Genomic DNA, 16,335 nt, shown 5'->3' on the forward strand with positions numbered 1-16,335 from the left:
GGGTCAGAGCGGGAAGACTGCTTTGGCAGTAATGTGGTCATTGCAAACTTGTACAATTTGAATGAAATGGCATATAACAATAAATAAATGCCTAAATAACAATGCTGTAAGAAAGGATGATGAGCTCACTGGGATGTGTGTTTGATTGAATAAAGATGGTGCTGTGGGACTTTCCACTCCTATGTAACAAAGTGGGTGTGAGTACATTCACATCTGTTTGTGTAAAAGGAATGCATTATGTCAATGGGTATCATCCTGAATGTAGAAAGTGTGTGTGTGTGTGCGCTCAGTAATATAACAATATTATTAACAATATTCACTTATCACAGCAGCTGATTACAGATGTGAATTTAAGAGAATTTTAATGGAAACCACTCAATGTGTAGGTTTGAATAAGCATAATATAATTAGTCAAAATCCACCAAATCTCAAGTTTATTTGTACATTCATCTCAAATATAGTATTTTTAGTTGAGCTTTTACAGTGAAAACATTGTAGCAAGGATTGTGATCCCCATTGTATCCACATTATATTAGTTAATATGATGATAGATTATTATTATATTAATGTTCAAACACCATAATGATGAAAAAGTGTGAACTCAGTGACTGAGTGTGAATTATGATAATAAAAACATTATGTACTGAAATTAAATTTGATGAGGTGAGTGGATTAACCAGAACACACAGGATTTACTTATGTATTTATTTCGTTAACGGATATGAACCCATATACAGTGTATGGAGATATCACAATATGCTTATTTGTTATTTGGATATGCTTAACAGGAGGTTCACAGTGTTCACAGTGACTGTGCAGGTCTGACCTGGAAGACAAACATTAACAGTGTGGAGGTTTCTTGTTCAGTTTCCTGCAGCCCGGAGCTGAGACACGTCTACTGCTGCTGCTGCTGCTGCTGCTACCTGTGAGTATCTCACTACCTCTAACAGACCATAGGAAACTGCGTTTGGATGCAGGCTCGTGGTTTTTAAGATTTAGGAGAGATCAGCTAAGTTTAGCTCGATCAACGCTGAAGTCAGACTTGCAGGAGTCACATGACTGCTCGCGTCTGTTCAGCCGTTAACTGTGTCTGTTCCAGGTCAGTCTGCCTCGGATCTCTCTGCGCACAGGAACGACCATGGAGATTGGTTTTGCGGGTAAACGAGCTCTGGTCACCGGAGCTGGAAAAGGTAAAATACGTAAAACAAAAACTCACACAAACACCCATGCAAGAAGTTTTCAGAGAGTGCACTGACACCTGCAGGCTGCTGGGAGAACGACAGCCAACAAAATACCATGTAAATGTTCTGATCAGTGTTCATTAATAAAACTATTCTATTTACTTATCTTTATTTTCCTATGCAATAGTATCAGACTGCAGCAATGGTTAGTGTTAGAGTCTGAGAATTAATTGGGAGTAGATTGTGGAGAACCTGATGAATCTAAGCTCATCTCTAACCCTGACCAGCCTCCTCTTAGGGTGATTAACCTGACAAATTATCAATCGATCAAATTGATTTTATGTCAATTGTATTAGGTTTTTATGTGAAATTCCTCCTCTGCTAATTTTTACATTAAATAATTTAATTGGGCAGGGGGCAGACTCAGTCTCTATGGGGTTTTGGCTGTGTGACTAATCTAAAGGGAGCGCAGAGAAGTGTGTAGGATTGCATCCATATTTCCTGGCAATTATCAAGAATAGAAAAGTGGATGCAGATTGTCTTGCTTTCCAAGAGAAACCGACAAAAAATGAAGACAAGTCAGTGTTTCTAGATCGTGCGGACTCAGACACATTGATGGAAAAAGGCCAAACCTGAGGGTCATTGATGGAAACATGTAGCTAAAGTGGATGCGTTTAAGTTCAAATGTTCTTGGGTAAAGTTAACTCTCTTCAGGCAAGTTTGGGTTCAACTAGCAACTTGTTGGACCATTTCTGACAGACACAATGTTATACAGGCAGGCTTTGTGGTGAGTGAGCTGACAGCTATAAGCTGATATAAACTAGGGAAGGAGCCTTCTTGCTGCTGCAAAGCTGCTGAAGCCAGAAAAAGCCAAATTGTTGTATAAAAAAAAGTGTTAATTTGTCTATAGGAACTGTCAAAGTTTAGATTATGGAACAATGTTAAGAATAGAATGGCACTAAGTACAGCGCATACCTCTGTCAAGGCCCAACACCCCCCTAAAATGAAAACAAACCCACCAAAATACACACCAAATCACACATACATAGAAATCAATTCCCTAAAATATGTCTTTTTCATCAAAATCCATTATTCTCTGGATCAATGGATTTATATATCGTATGTTTACAAAGCATCACCAAATGTTTTTGTTCTGCTTTGCGTAACAGCTAAAAGAGAAGCACCAGAGGATCTGAGGGGCCTCCCTGGTTCATAAACCAAAAGCGACAGGTGCACGGCCATGTAGTGCTTTATAAACTAATATACAAAATCAATACGATAACGAACAGGCAACCAGTGTATAGGGACTTGAATATAGGTGTAATGTGTGCTCCCTTTTCGGTCTTAGTTAGCATTTTGAATTAACTGTAGCTGATTTGTTGTGGTTTTTTTGGCAGACTAGAAAGGAGAGCATTGCAAAAGTCTAGCCTGCTGGTTATGAAAGCGTGGATTAGTCTCTCTGTGTTGCTCAGAGAGAGAAATGGCCTCACTTTGGAAATGTTTTTCCAATGATAAAATGCTGTTTGAGATCATTGCTGACAATTACTTTAAATTAATAAACACGATGTTTATATTAAAAATTTGCTTAGGACTTATTATTATTATAAATGTGTTAACAAACATTAAGTAATGAAAGCTGAAGTAATGATGATGAATGTAAATTCCAATGTGCCCTGAGAGAGCCTCGCCAGTTCAGACTGTGAGAAAATGGAATAAAAAAAACGCTTTGTTCACGGAGTGCAGTTTGGCATAGTCTGAGACATGTGTGGAATGTGTGTGTGTCAGTTCTGGTGTCACAGCCGCAGATCCACTCAGTAATAAGTCTTTGTGTTTATGGATGTTTTGTGTCTCAGGGATTGGCAGGGCCACGGCTCTGGCTCTGGCACGCTGCGGAGCGGAGGTCACGGCGGTGACGCGCACACAGGCTGACCTGGACACGCTAATGCAGGAGGTGCACACCCAAACACACACACATACCCTGTCACCCAAGTGGGGGGCTCGGTCCCCCACCTCTGACCTCTCATCCCCCACCTTTCTCTGATTCATCCCACCCACTGCGCCTCCACTTCATCTCTCCACTCATCATCATCTAAGGTGGCGACTTTCCTCTCCAACACACAGCTCTGCTTATCTTATTTTATTATTATTTATTTTTCAAATAAGACTTGGATGTTGACATTGGAAGCTGGTATTTAAGGAAGTGACTTTGTGCAGTTTTTGCTTGTAAAAACCAAGTTAATCTATAAATATACCAAAAGAAAAATATATTCTTTAAGTAATTTCAAACGTTAAAAAAAAGTTACAGTTTGAAAGATAAATCTTGTGAGATGAAGCCTTTTGTAAAGCTTGATATGAGAAGCACGAGAGTCAAATGAGAAAGCAAGAGACATTTTAGCCTCTTTTCTGGATACAACACTCACTGATCAAAATTTTGTGAGAATACTGGAGCCAATCACTAAATACTAAATACTACGGCATGTGCTTTATTCATATCTCCACAGTATGTTACAGTACTGTACTGTTTTAGTAAGTCAGTCAACACCTAATCAAGAAAACAAAATTTTGGACTCTAACAGAATTTCTGATTGACTCGGATTCTGTTTGACTAGATACATTGTTCATTGTATAATCTGATGTTGTTGCCCACCAAAACCCAATTTAGAAATGAATCTCATTTAGACATTCATTCTTTCCTTCGCAGTGTGCATCCATCACTCCTGTGTGCGTGGACCTGGCAGACTGGGGGGCCACGGAGGCAGCCCTGCAGGACATCGGCCCAATCAATCTGCTGGTGAATAACGCAGCCTTTGCCAGCCTGCAGCCGTTTCTGGAGGTCACACCCGACCAGTTTGACCAGTAAGATGAATATGAGATACTTCTATGTTCCGTCAAATACGAGGTTACACGAGGAAATAGTCACAGTGCAATGTATAATGATGTCATGTGGCATGTGTTTGCTGTATTCTAAGGTGTCTTTTATTTCCAGGTCATTCGATGTGAATGTGAAAGCGGTGCTGCATGTGTCCCAGGTAAAACAGTGGCTATTAAAAAGGAAACCCAGATCACTGCACTGCATTTGCATCATCACCTCCATTCTGTAGATGAAGGTTAAGATGCAGTGTCAAAGTTTTGAACTAGTTCTTAAGCTTTCAGACTTTATTGGCTTTAACTCTGTATTTGAAAAATCCATCCATGGTAAATTTATATATTATATATGTATTTATATTGTGCTTTTCTAGTTTTGATGACCACTCAAAGCTGCCATTCACCCACACATTCATACAGCGCATGTATGTGCAGCTCTTTCTCTGTTGTTCATCTCTCACACACGGTCAAAGAAATTTTTACATCCATACATCTACATTTCTGTACACCCTTACACATCCATAGTAAATCATGGAGTGTCACCAAGCTTCTGATATTAAAGACGTTCTAGTTTTTTAATCGTTTTTTTTCTTTCTTACAAAATAAGTGAGGAGCTTCCCTTAAGGGAAAGTTAATACTGTTAATACTGAGGTGTGGCTCAAAGTTCATTCTTTGGGCCATTTTGACATAATATTCTTTATTTGCAAATATGGAAACTGTGTCCAGTCCTGTGAGATGACACAGCCTCATATCTCCACTTTAACTCAGGGTCTGATCCCTGTTGCAAATCTCGAAAATTACGTTTCAGAAATCGGTGATTGGATGGCCCTTCATTTCATGTTTCATTCAGAAAATGTACAGTGAACTCTGGTTTACTCTGGTCAGGGCAAGTACAGCAAAGGTTCATCTTTCTCTCCTGTAATGCCTGAACATGTCAAATAGAAAAGATCTAACAGGAATAACACCATTAGTTTAAATTCAGATGTCTGACTGATTCTGCTTAATCAAACACAGCTTCTGTCTCCGTGGGTAGATAGTGGCTCGTGGCATGAAGGCCAGAGGATCTGGAGGCTCCATTGTCAATGTGTCCAGCCAGGCCTCACAGTGTGCCCTCAACAACCATGCTGTGTACTGTGAGTAAGAGAGGAAAAGCCATGTGCAAACATTCACCTCAAGTACACTTCAGGAAAAGAAGATTATTTCAGTTTTTGAACAGCCTGTTCTGTTCTTTGTGTCTCTGTGTCCCAGGTGCCACCAAGGGAGCCCTGGACATGCTGACTAAAGTGATGGCTCTAGAGCTCGGACCTCACCAGGTACCATCACTCTTAATCCCATTTTTGACCTATAAATCCCAAGAACTGAAATCAGTAAAAGAAAACAAATATCTCAGGCCATACACATAGAAGACACTAACAAAGATGTCAAGAGAGCTTTTGGTGATAAGGGCCGACGCCAGTGTTGATGTGCTGTGAACAAAAACACAAGATCTTTGCAGTGGAATAAAACATTACATCCTGCCTCTGCCTGCTGTACCACCCCTCACCTGAATACTCTGCTGCATTGTTAATTTGTGAAAGGGAAACTGTGGAGAAAGTTCTCCGGAGTTGCTCCCGCTATTAACTGCATGGGGTTTGGACAAAGACAAAAAACAGAATGCTTGACGGGTTTGGGACACCTGTTTCGTCCACTATGGCGTTTCACCTCCTCCAGCCTGAGGTGTGGTTCTGTGAGCAGGATGTGAACAGAACTGCACCAGGATCAGTAGGATTCACTGTGTCTTTGTGATCCAATTTAATTTGGACACCAGTAATGGGTATCTCCTGGTGAAAGATCATTTAGTGTGTGAGCCCTTGTTGCCAGTGAGTGTAGCGTGAACCCACAAGGACCGCAAGCCGTGTAGTCTGTCCCATGACTTTGAAAGACGTGTAGTGTGAACTCGGCTCAAGTTAGAGACCTTTATGAGTACATTTTATGAAACTCTGGCAGGACAAATATAGGATATATAAAGTATATATGGCAGCCTATATACAGCATATAAGCGTAATTGACCACTTCGGTATTCAGCTCTGTAAGCCCACCCAGATTCCTCAGTACGCTCCAGAGGTCTAGTTTGTGATTGTCAGTAAAGTAAACCATCCTCAGAAGGTATAGAGGCAGGGCCCCTGAACTAAATTGAGACCTAAATGTTCCTTTGACCGTATATTATGTCTATAGAGTTTATATTCATTTACTGTCTAGAGAAATAGGTGCTCAGGTATATTATAATGCAATTCAACACACATTGATACAAATTTTATTACAATTATCACATTTACATTGTATCATTGTTATTGTCATTGTTATTATACTACTGTACATTATACACATAGTATTGCAACTTTAAATAATGACAATTATTCAGTTTGATTGAATAGAGGACAATAGAGCAGAGTTGAATTTACTTCATTCATAACCATTTTATACTTATTTAAAGTGAAGACATGTTAAATCTCAATGAATGGATCTTCATGGAGCTCTCACTGAGTGAATGGAGGAGTTTTAACTAAAGTGCCAGTGTTGTGTTGTGATCAGATCCGTGTGAACAGCGTGAACCCCACAGTGGTGATGACTGAGATGGGTCGTCTGGGCTGGAGTCACGCCGAAAAAGCCAAGACCATGATGGCGCGGATCCCCCTGGGCCGCTTTGCAGGTAAGACCCAGCAGACTGGAAACACATACTGTTGACTTCAGTACAGCAGGGTGCTGCAGATGACTGCGGTTATCTCAGCCACATTGTTCTGTTCTGAGGTACAGGGACATGGGAGCTATCCTATCCTAGCATACGTTAGGTGGCAGGCAGGTGAGACCCTTGACTGGTCACTAGTCTGTCTTGATATCTGCACATCTTTAGGGAATAGATCATCATTTTTGGAAAATACACTGACGTTTCAAAATTGAAATCTGAGATAAAATAAAATGTAGATTTAATACACAGATATGACACTAGTTAATATAAAATCAAATCAAGCAAGTGTTTCCCCTTATGTTGAACTTGACGTTTAGGTGGCACCCCTGTAGAGAAGGGACCTGGAGGGTGTGTGTCCATACCAAGGCGCTGAAAAGAAGCCTGAAGGTTGATTCAGATTCAGGAATGTGGATTCCATCCTGGATGTGGAACAATGGAGCAGCTGTTCACCCTTGCCTACTTAAAGTGTCCTCTTATAAGAGGAGGGAGTGAGTGTAGAAAGTTCTTGGTTAGTGTTGTTCTCTACCAAGACTGTGCTGACTCATTTATTCTGTTGGTCGTTTTTCACACTGAGGTTGTTCAGGTGCAATCAAAGAATAATCAAACATAAAACTAATCTTTTTGTCAGTGTGTCTATAAACTGAATGTAAGTTTTAGTCAGTGCGCTATCACAATCAACAAATGGAAGGTTGCACTGTTTCCTTCCCAGCGCTACAATCATGAAGTGTACACACACATTTTGTAAATGTGTTATGTGTAAACTTGCTCCCTGTGTGTTTGTGTGCAGAGGTGGAGGACGTAGTGAACAGTATTTTGTTCCTGCTCAGCGATAAGAGCAACATGACTAATGGAGTCACTCTGCCGGTGGACGGAGGCTTTCTGGCATGCTGACCAACATGAGGACACTCCAACACGTTTAGAGGAAAAACTACTTGTCTCATTGGTATTATTTACTAAATAAAATGCATCCACAGCACAACCAATAGATTTCTTGTGTTAATTACACTTATGTAAGAGCATCAGGTTAAAATGCATCTCCAACCTGGCATCACCACACACCACCTACTGCTTGGAGGAGTATTACGTCATTCAAACCCAAAATAAAATATGGGTCATACGAATGAGTTAATATAAAGATAAAGAAGGATAAAGGCTTCACTTCCTGCGTCCGTCACGCGATGTCGATCCTTGCCTGCTAATTGCTCATTACGGTCCATGCTATCAATTGCATCACATTACTTAGACATTTTATATAAATCGAATGATAATTTAAACGAAACACTTCTGTTTATTGCCAGTAGGTGACGCCATCACTGTGTACATGCAGACTAATAGATCTGTTCAAGTAGGGGCTCTGATGTATCTGTGAGCAGTGCAGCCTCCAATTGGACAATGTACAACAACAGGTATCACACTGATCAGTAGGTGGTGCTGGCCCTGCACTAATATTAATATATGGAGCTGTTCAGGTCAGGATTATGATTATAAGTCAGCATTTGAGGCGGTTGGATAATATGGAAGTAGATTTACAAAATGCTATTTCATGCCAAATCCAGTAAGGTACATGCCACAGCGCTATGACGGTGAAATGTATTGTAGGCTGTTCAAGCAGGGCTCTGATCATGAGACAAAAGTTTGAGGTAGTGATAGGACAATGCGTGGAGTTATGACAACATCATCTCCTTTGAAGGATGGTTGCTTTCCTCAATGTTTACACAGTTTGAGAAAATGTCACAAATTCTGACCATGGACCTGTAGCCAGCTGAGCTCATTTGGGCTTTATGTGTAAAGCAGCCGAGGCAAAGTTCATCAAAAGTATAAAACATGTCACTTCCTGTCGCCAGCAGGGGAGGGCTTTGTGTAGTCAATATTGACACATGAATCTGATCAGGGTGGGACTGTAGATGTGTGAATGAGGTTTGAGGCTGATAGACATTATATATACTGGGGTAGTTTATATCTCATCTTGTTGAGATGACATATTGTCGTTTGAAGTTGATCTGATGGCCTAAAAGAGGGTATGTCTGGAAATGGTGAGTAACCTAAAGTCAAATGGCAGACCTATATTTTGGTCTAGCATATCTATCCAAGATACTTTGTTGTTATCAAAGACACACTGTCTTTCAATTTTTGTGCATGGCGACCCAATGGTGCCAGACTAGACTTTAGAAGTAGTGATTCAGTTGTTTAATACGTATTCAAACCATCTGAATGTCTGCAGAGGGCTGTTGTTACGAATGTAGTTTGAGGAGACTGAACCTTGAACACTGAAGTTACAGCAATTTTAGGTGTGTCCTGTGATTGATGAACTTTAACGCCAACCCCACTAATATGGCGTTTGACAAATACTCTGATAATCTTATGCACATTTCTCAATATCTTGAGACCCTGTGTACAGTTGAAAGCATGGTTAAGATCAGTGATGGATAGGAGGAATACATCCAAGTGTAAGACATGCAAAAACCAAGACATTTCCTGTTGCCACCAGAGCTGTGATCTTAAAGTGAGTTCTGTGTGGATGTCATCAGACCTCGGGACTTTTGTCTAGTTTAGTCTGGAGTCGATTGGACCATATATGTGTGAGATACAGGGCCTCGTGTTTGATGGCGTGTAATCGACTGCTGTGCATGCAGTGCATGTGATGAAAAATCCAAATTCAGGTGATTTTATCTCCATCTTGTTGAGATGGCAGAACATCTCAATATGAGTTGATCTGATGAAGCCCTGGGGACAAGTTCGTCAAAGTAAAAATGTATGGAAAATGGTCAAGATGGCCTTTAAATCCAAAATGGCTTCTGTTGTGTTTTTTACAGTACCACTCTGGGCTTTTTTTGTCGTCTGGTCATGATACACGTGTGTCTCTGGGTTTTGTGAAGATTGGTGAAAGCTAACTGGGGGCTTTTCCTTAGATGGCGCTGTTAGGCCATTTTCCATCCCATTTCAAATTCTCAGACCAGTTACTTTGTTTAAGGTTTTGAATTCCCTGTAAACTTGCGTAACAATTTGAGCATGTCTAGGCCCTGAAAAAAAGCCCCCAAGGGAAATACAAATCCTTGAAATACAATAGGGCCTCCCACCGGAGTACTAGGACCCTAATAGATTCATATTAGTATAGTATCTTTGTCTCTTTCTGCCCATTCCGTTGTCACTCTACTTGAGAATGTTTTACCGTCTAGATTTCTCCATTTACAAAGCAGAAGTTTGTAGATTAGAAGTAAATCATTGTTTCACCTACATGTGACTGAAGATCTATCAAGGAGGCGAGGGCCCTTTAATACTCCTCACACCTTCCCAACTTTGCATTGAAGTTCTTAAACCATCATCAAATACAACTTTCATCACTGTGTTGGGATAGAGTCGTGATTGCCATTTTGTCTGTGATTCAAAGTTTGAAAATGAGTCTGTTCATGTTTGTTTACCCTCCATGTCGTTTCCTCGTGTGTTTTTTTATGTGCCTTTTACCAAATAGAATTTTCCTTAATCTTGTTGAAAATTTGTAGAATTTGATCAAGTGCCTTTCTGAAAAGATCTAAAACTTATAAAATATTATGTTTCCATGCTGGAAAATAAAAACGATGTATTTCATTGGCTCTTTTTGTGAATGTACATCAACGAAAAAAATAAACAGTGTCTACCTGTGAGTGCAGGATTTAATCTGAATTTGTTTGTTCTCTAAAAACAATATCCGATTTTCCTCTTCACATTTGCGATATGTGTCAACATCAAATTTTAAAGGTTAACACTGCATCAAATGATAACATGAAGTCAGCTTAGAATCATGTTGAGAAACTAAAGAATGTTAAAGAAAGTTAAATTTGTTCAGTTTGATATCTTTTATTTCAGACTGTCAATTGTTGTATGGTCTGCGGTTGTAAAATAATCAGATCATTTAAGTCAGTCAGTTTCACTCGGGAGTCATTTGTGTCATGAATGGATTCATATAGGAGACAACCTAACTAACATTATTACGCTAGGAGTCAGGCACATCACTCACTGGTTGTAAAATAGAAGTATCTCCTAAAAGGTAGGTATACGTTGATACACAGCCAGATATTTGCAGCAACACTAGAAACTAAGTAGACTGCTACCAATGCCTTGCCATCAAAACATCGGAGATGCAGTTTAAAGGACAGCATTTATCCACGAGGAGGAACAGGGGAAAGAGGGCCTCCTCCACTGGCCAGTAGTGGTCAGTTGGAAACAAGTCGAGACTGGGAGATGCTAGTGGATGTGGGCCAGTGACTTACAGTCCCATCACATATTGTCACTACCACCCTAAGACCTGACCTGATAATCTGGTCTAATACCTGTGCATAAATCTACTTTTTAGAATTGACAGTACCCTAGGTGGATAGTGTTGATGGAAGCAAATGGAGAAAAGGAAGCTGTGAGTATGCAGACCTTGCATTTGAGCACAGCAATGTAACAAGCAACAGCTTGCCCTGTGGAGGTTGGCTGCACCATTAGGTTGCTGCAGATCTGAGATCCATCCACAAGCCCTGCCGGACCATAAAGCATCACACTGCCCAGGCAACTGCAGCCAATGGCTCTGGATCAGGAGGAAGATCCCAGCTGGGCCCCAATATGCTGAGGACATGCCCAGGTCTGATCAGCCTGTGGGGAGCCTGCCTTAAAAGAGGATGTCTTGTGATTAAAGGCCTAAACACCTGATGGCGCTAAGGTACAAAACTGAAGATATGTCCTAACATCCGGCTGGTAGTCACTAACATCTGCTAACATCAACTGGCAATAGGCATTGTTAATTGCTGCGGTGAACGTACAAGATATTCTCCATCTTGTCCTACTGTTCTAAAATGCTACAGAGTTAGTTTAAAGGCTGAAGGCAATGATGTCTGATCTACTAGGGCATACATGGCTCATGGTACTGCCGTAATACCCAGCAGCCAGTCAAGTTACCTTTATCACTCAAGCGTACCCTCAAGTTCGGCCTGTATCATTGATCAGAAGGTCAAAGCACTTGATGACGTAAAGGTGCACAGCTGAAGTTATGTCCTAACATCGGCTGGTGGCCCTAACACCTGCTAACATCTAATGTTTTGTTTGTAGTGGTGTGCAGAGACCTTCTGAGACGTACAAGGATATTCTACATCTTATCCTATATATTAAAATCATATAAACTCTTGTTGCTTTTACACAAGTGAGATACTCGCATATTTGCAGTTGTAATATTTCCATCTTCCTGCAGAATTTAACTCCAAAAATTGAACAACAGTTCCCAGATCTCAAATTTCCCTTTAAGTCAAGACAAACACAATCAAGTAACACTGTATCGATTTTACGGTGATAGTCAGCAGCAGCTGTGTCTTATTCTGAAAATATCAGCAGTTAGATGCTTACTATAAACTATTGATCTCCAGCCATAATATAGGTCACTCTGCTCACATATACAGCTTGTTGGAGCTAAGTTCAGGTGAAGGTGCTGATGGCTGATGAATTAAAAGGAAGAAACTAAACTTGCACCTGTGAAACAGTGAATTTTCAGCTTGTAAAACAGCAAAACTTTAGTCTCAGTGGAATAAATCCACAGTCATTATTCCATTTTGAATCTTTTTATAATTGTTTAAATGTAGGAGGAACCCGGAGCACCTGGAGAAAGCCACAACAAGAGAGCAAATAATTCCATTTCATACATTTTATTCGTATAAATGTAGGATACAGAGCACCTGGAAAACCCATCACAAAACTTTAGACTTAGTAGAGGTAATTATAATCGAAGAATATTGATAATAAAAGAAAAATGCTTTCCCTTCATTTACGTAGAACAGGTGATTAGGAGAGAGAAAAGAAGAATCAAAAACCTCATCAATTGAGCATTGAGGTTAGGGTTGAGCTTAGGGTTGTACAAGTACAGTAATGTCACAGCATGATAAATAACTTTTAGGTGCATCTACTGTATTTGGGTACACACCGTTATATTCCAGAAAATATTTAAATTTGAAAGTGAAGCTATCGGAATAACATCATCCACCTTTTATCTCAGAAGGAAGAACCTTGCTCTGAAAGAGGAGAAGAAATGGAGCTTTTTGCACAGGTGTCTTTTCAAGAGGAGCAAATTGATATCTCAAATTCTGGATCTCTTAAAGAAGGAAACCATTAGCATCTCTTGACAAGGCCACTTCTTACACAACTCCTTGAAAAATGACCTCAAATCAAAGATTGTTTGGGGATGAAAGTTGAGTGTGTCTTTGACCTCATATATTCTCTCCAGCAGATGATGACTTGTGTCTGTTATATACGACATCAGTCCTGGTCACCTTGCCTTATTATAGATTTGTGATATGAGCTGGTCAAGAGAACACTGACAGCCCATTTTATATCTGTCTACTGCCAGCATCTTTTGCAATCTCCTCCCTGGAGTTTACCTGTCACAGTGATGCTGGGATTCTCCTGATCTTTGCTGACCTCTGATGATGACTGCTTGATCTTTTCCCTCAGTACTTGCTGACCACTGCTGGTGTTGGCTGGCTAATCTTTTATTCTCACTGCTGCTGACCTCTGATGATGAAGTCTGCTTGATCTTTTCCCTCAATGCTGCTGAACACTGCTGGTGTTGGCTTCTTGATCTTTTCTTCCCTCCGCTGCACTGACCTCTGATGATGATGACTGCTTTGATCTTTTCCCTCAATACTTACTTGAGCCTGCTGGTGTTGTGGCTTCGATCTTGTATTCTCTCACTGCTGCTGACCTCTGATGATGAAGTCTGCTTCGATCCACTACCTCTCAATGCTGTTGACCTCTAATGATGATGACTGCTTGTTGTTTCCAGTGAGTCGATGGCCATGAAAGCCTCTGACACCTTTTTGTGTGGCAGTTAGCAATTGTTCAGCCATGACTTATCAAGGACAGAAAACAAAACACCTAGTCTGAATTTCTGCATATATGCCCCATATATTGCCATAGGAACAGCCACCTTTTTAAGCTGGACCTGAACTAATGTCTGAATTCCTTCCCGGGTGTGATGTCGCATAGATGAGATCTGAAGCTGTTCTGTAGATACAGAACCTTTTCAGATGGAAGCTTTCAGTGTTAGAGATGCAAGACTTTCCATTTCCCACCTCGGCTTCTCCTTCTCCAGAAGCACGTCAATATTAGCCATCAATGGCTATATACGTCAGCCTCCTATTGACTTTGGTCTCCTCCTTGAACTTTCCATGACCCCTGTCAGTCTTTGAGCGTCCCTGCTGTGGCAAAAGTCTTTATGAAAGACTATTGATCGTCCTCATTCCTTTACTGATTGAGAGGTTTGGCTGTGGAATTCCTTTCCATTTGCTTTCCTTATTGATTGACTCAATGTTTCATCTAAGCCATATCAATCTCTGGAAAGCGATGGGTGAGAAAAGGGGCTGTCATGGAACTCATCCAAAGAAGTCTGTGATATCCAGTCAAACTGTGATTGTTTCCTGGACAACATCTTCCTATCATACTGTTGTTAGACCTCCTCTGGGAACCACCTGACTTGTAGCTGACTCCTGAAGAGGGGGGAGCTTGAAGAGAGTCCTACACATCGAGATGGGATCCTTATGGGCGTCCTGTTCCTCTGAGGAAATGGCTGACTTAAGCCTGCGCGATTGACACTCGAGCAGAGTTTGATTTTGCTCTTCCTTTAACGTCTACTTGGGCATAACAGATCATCTTCTGGACTTTGGCAGGTTTAATGAGGCAGGTTGGTATAGGCTTTTCAGGCTCACAGAGTGGAGCTTGCAGACAAGGTGCTGGAATTGACAGTCTTACGTCTTGCCTCCTCTACAGCAAGTCTGTGGCTTATCCAGCTACGTAGACTTTGTTGTGCCTGGTGAAAGACTATCGTTGAGAGTGTCGCCCAGAATGGACGAACAACCCTCAGACATGGAGTGCAAGGGACATCGGCACGCAATGGCATTTGAAGCGGTCGTCATTAGCAGCAGAAGATCTGCCAACATAAAATGTTCCTTAGCTACATCAGTTTGCATGACTTCAGCAGCTCCACTGCTCTGCACCAGTCTTCGTAAGGAATGAGTACGGGCGGACAGTCTCTACCTCTATATCCATTTGTTTCACTCTCTAAGGTGATCTCCATTGCGACTGTTGTTTATTTCAATACTATTTATTTTAGCTGTTCAAGATGTATTTCCAAATTCTCATGAAAATCTCTTATCTTCTTTGTTCTACCAATTCGCTGGTTAGTGCAGACTGACTCTTCACTAGTTAATTTTCTGAGATAAAGAGCCTCTTTAAATAATAGGAGGAAAAGAAGCAAGGAGTTTCTGAGAATTAAACAAAGAGTTTAAGGTCCAAACAAAGAGGTTAAATGATTTGAAGCAAAGGGGGTTAAAGGAATTGAAGCAAAGGGGGTTAAAGGAATTGAAGCAAAGGAGTTAAAGGAATTAGAGCAAAGGGGTTAAAGGAATTGAAGCAAGGAGGTTTAAGAAATTCAAACAAAGAGGTTAAAGGACTATGAGAGTGTGACTAATAGATCAAGAGAGCTCTGATGTAACAATAAGCCACACCCCTCAGCAACTTTGGCTAGCAACATAGTTGTAGTTAGTAGGCAGACAAAAGGCTAGTAATTCATTGAACTATTATATCCATTTTTGTTTCTCAGACAATATAATACTGCGCTTGCGCTTACCGACTACGGTGGAGCGAGTCAGCAGCTTCAGGTTCCTTGAGGTCCACATCATTGATGACCTGACTGGACCCACCAAGACTCCATCAGAGACGGCCAGACAGCGGCTCTTCTTCCTCACCCAGGCTGCGGAGGCTCAACATGGATGCCAGGATTCTCTGCAATTTCTACAGGTGCACCATAGAGTATCCTGACTGGCTGCATCACCGCCTGTTATGGCTGCACGGCCTGAACCGTTAGGCTTACGAAAATTGGTAAAGTCTGCTAACACATCTGGGGCGGAGCTACCATCACATAGGAGGACCTCGCAGCGGTGTAGGAAGAAGGCCAACAGGATTATCACAGACCCCTATCACCCCAGCCACTCAAAGCTGTTTTGCCTGCTGCCAATCTGGCCGACAGGTACCACAGCATCGGGCCCACACCACAGGCTCAGAGACAGTTTCATCCCCCAGACCATAAGACTTACTAAACTCCTCCAATCTGCAATAACTCCACACTAAACCAGCCTTGCTGTATATTGCACTATTGCACATAATTGCACTGTTTTTTTCTTTGGAGGTGTATATATATTTGAATATATATATTTTATTTTCTATTTTAAATTTTTTGATATTCTATTTATATTATTTTATTCAATATTTTTTGTATAATATTGAACGTGCTATAAGAGAGCCTGCGACCACGCATTCATTGCCAGCGACTGTAATGTAATTATTGTGCATTTGACTATAAACTCTTAGATCTTGGATCATGGATCGACCTTGTATTACGTCACCTCTAGGAACAGTTCACCAACTCAGTAGATACAGCGGTAATCGATCCAAAAATACTCTGTTCCAATCTATGACAATACCATAAACACAAAGAGTTTTACAGTTATCTTCTGGGATCCACATAGTCAAAGTCCCTTTCCCAACATATTTTAAAAGGTCCAC

General features: G+C 40.9%; 1 protein-coding gene across 1 annotated transcript; it reads left to right on the forward strand.

Annotated features, from left to right (window-relative positions):
- The first annotated feature begins 785 nt into the window (after nt 1-785).
- On the forward strand, nt 786-7,754 carry dcxr (dicarbonyl/L-xylulose reductase). Its single transcript, XM_035146782.2, has 9 exons — nt 786-925; nt 1,100-1,190; nt 3,035-3,132; nt 3,883-4,037; nt 4,168-4,210; nt 5,080-5,179; nt 5,295-5,359; nt 6,618-6,735; nt 7,559-7,754. The coding sequence occupies exons 2-9, from the start codon at nt 1,139-1,141 to the stop codon at nt 7,660-7,662; spliced, it is 735 nt and encodes a 244-aa protein (XP_035002673.2). The 5' UTR covers nt 786-925; nt 1,100-1,138; the 3' UTR covers nt 7,663-7,754.
- The last annotated feature ends 8,581 nt before the right edge of the window (nt 7,755-16,335 follow it).

This window comes from Hippoglossus stenolepis, chromosome 21 (genome assembly GCF_022539355.2).
Source record: "Hippoglossus stenolepis isolate QCI-W04-F060 chromosome 21, HSTE1.2, whole genome shotgun sequence".
Classification (NCBI taxonomy): domain Eukaryota; kingdom Metazoa; phylum Chordata; class Actinopteri; order Pleuronectiformes; family Pleuronectidae; genus Hippoglossus; species Hippoglossus stenolepis.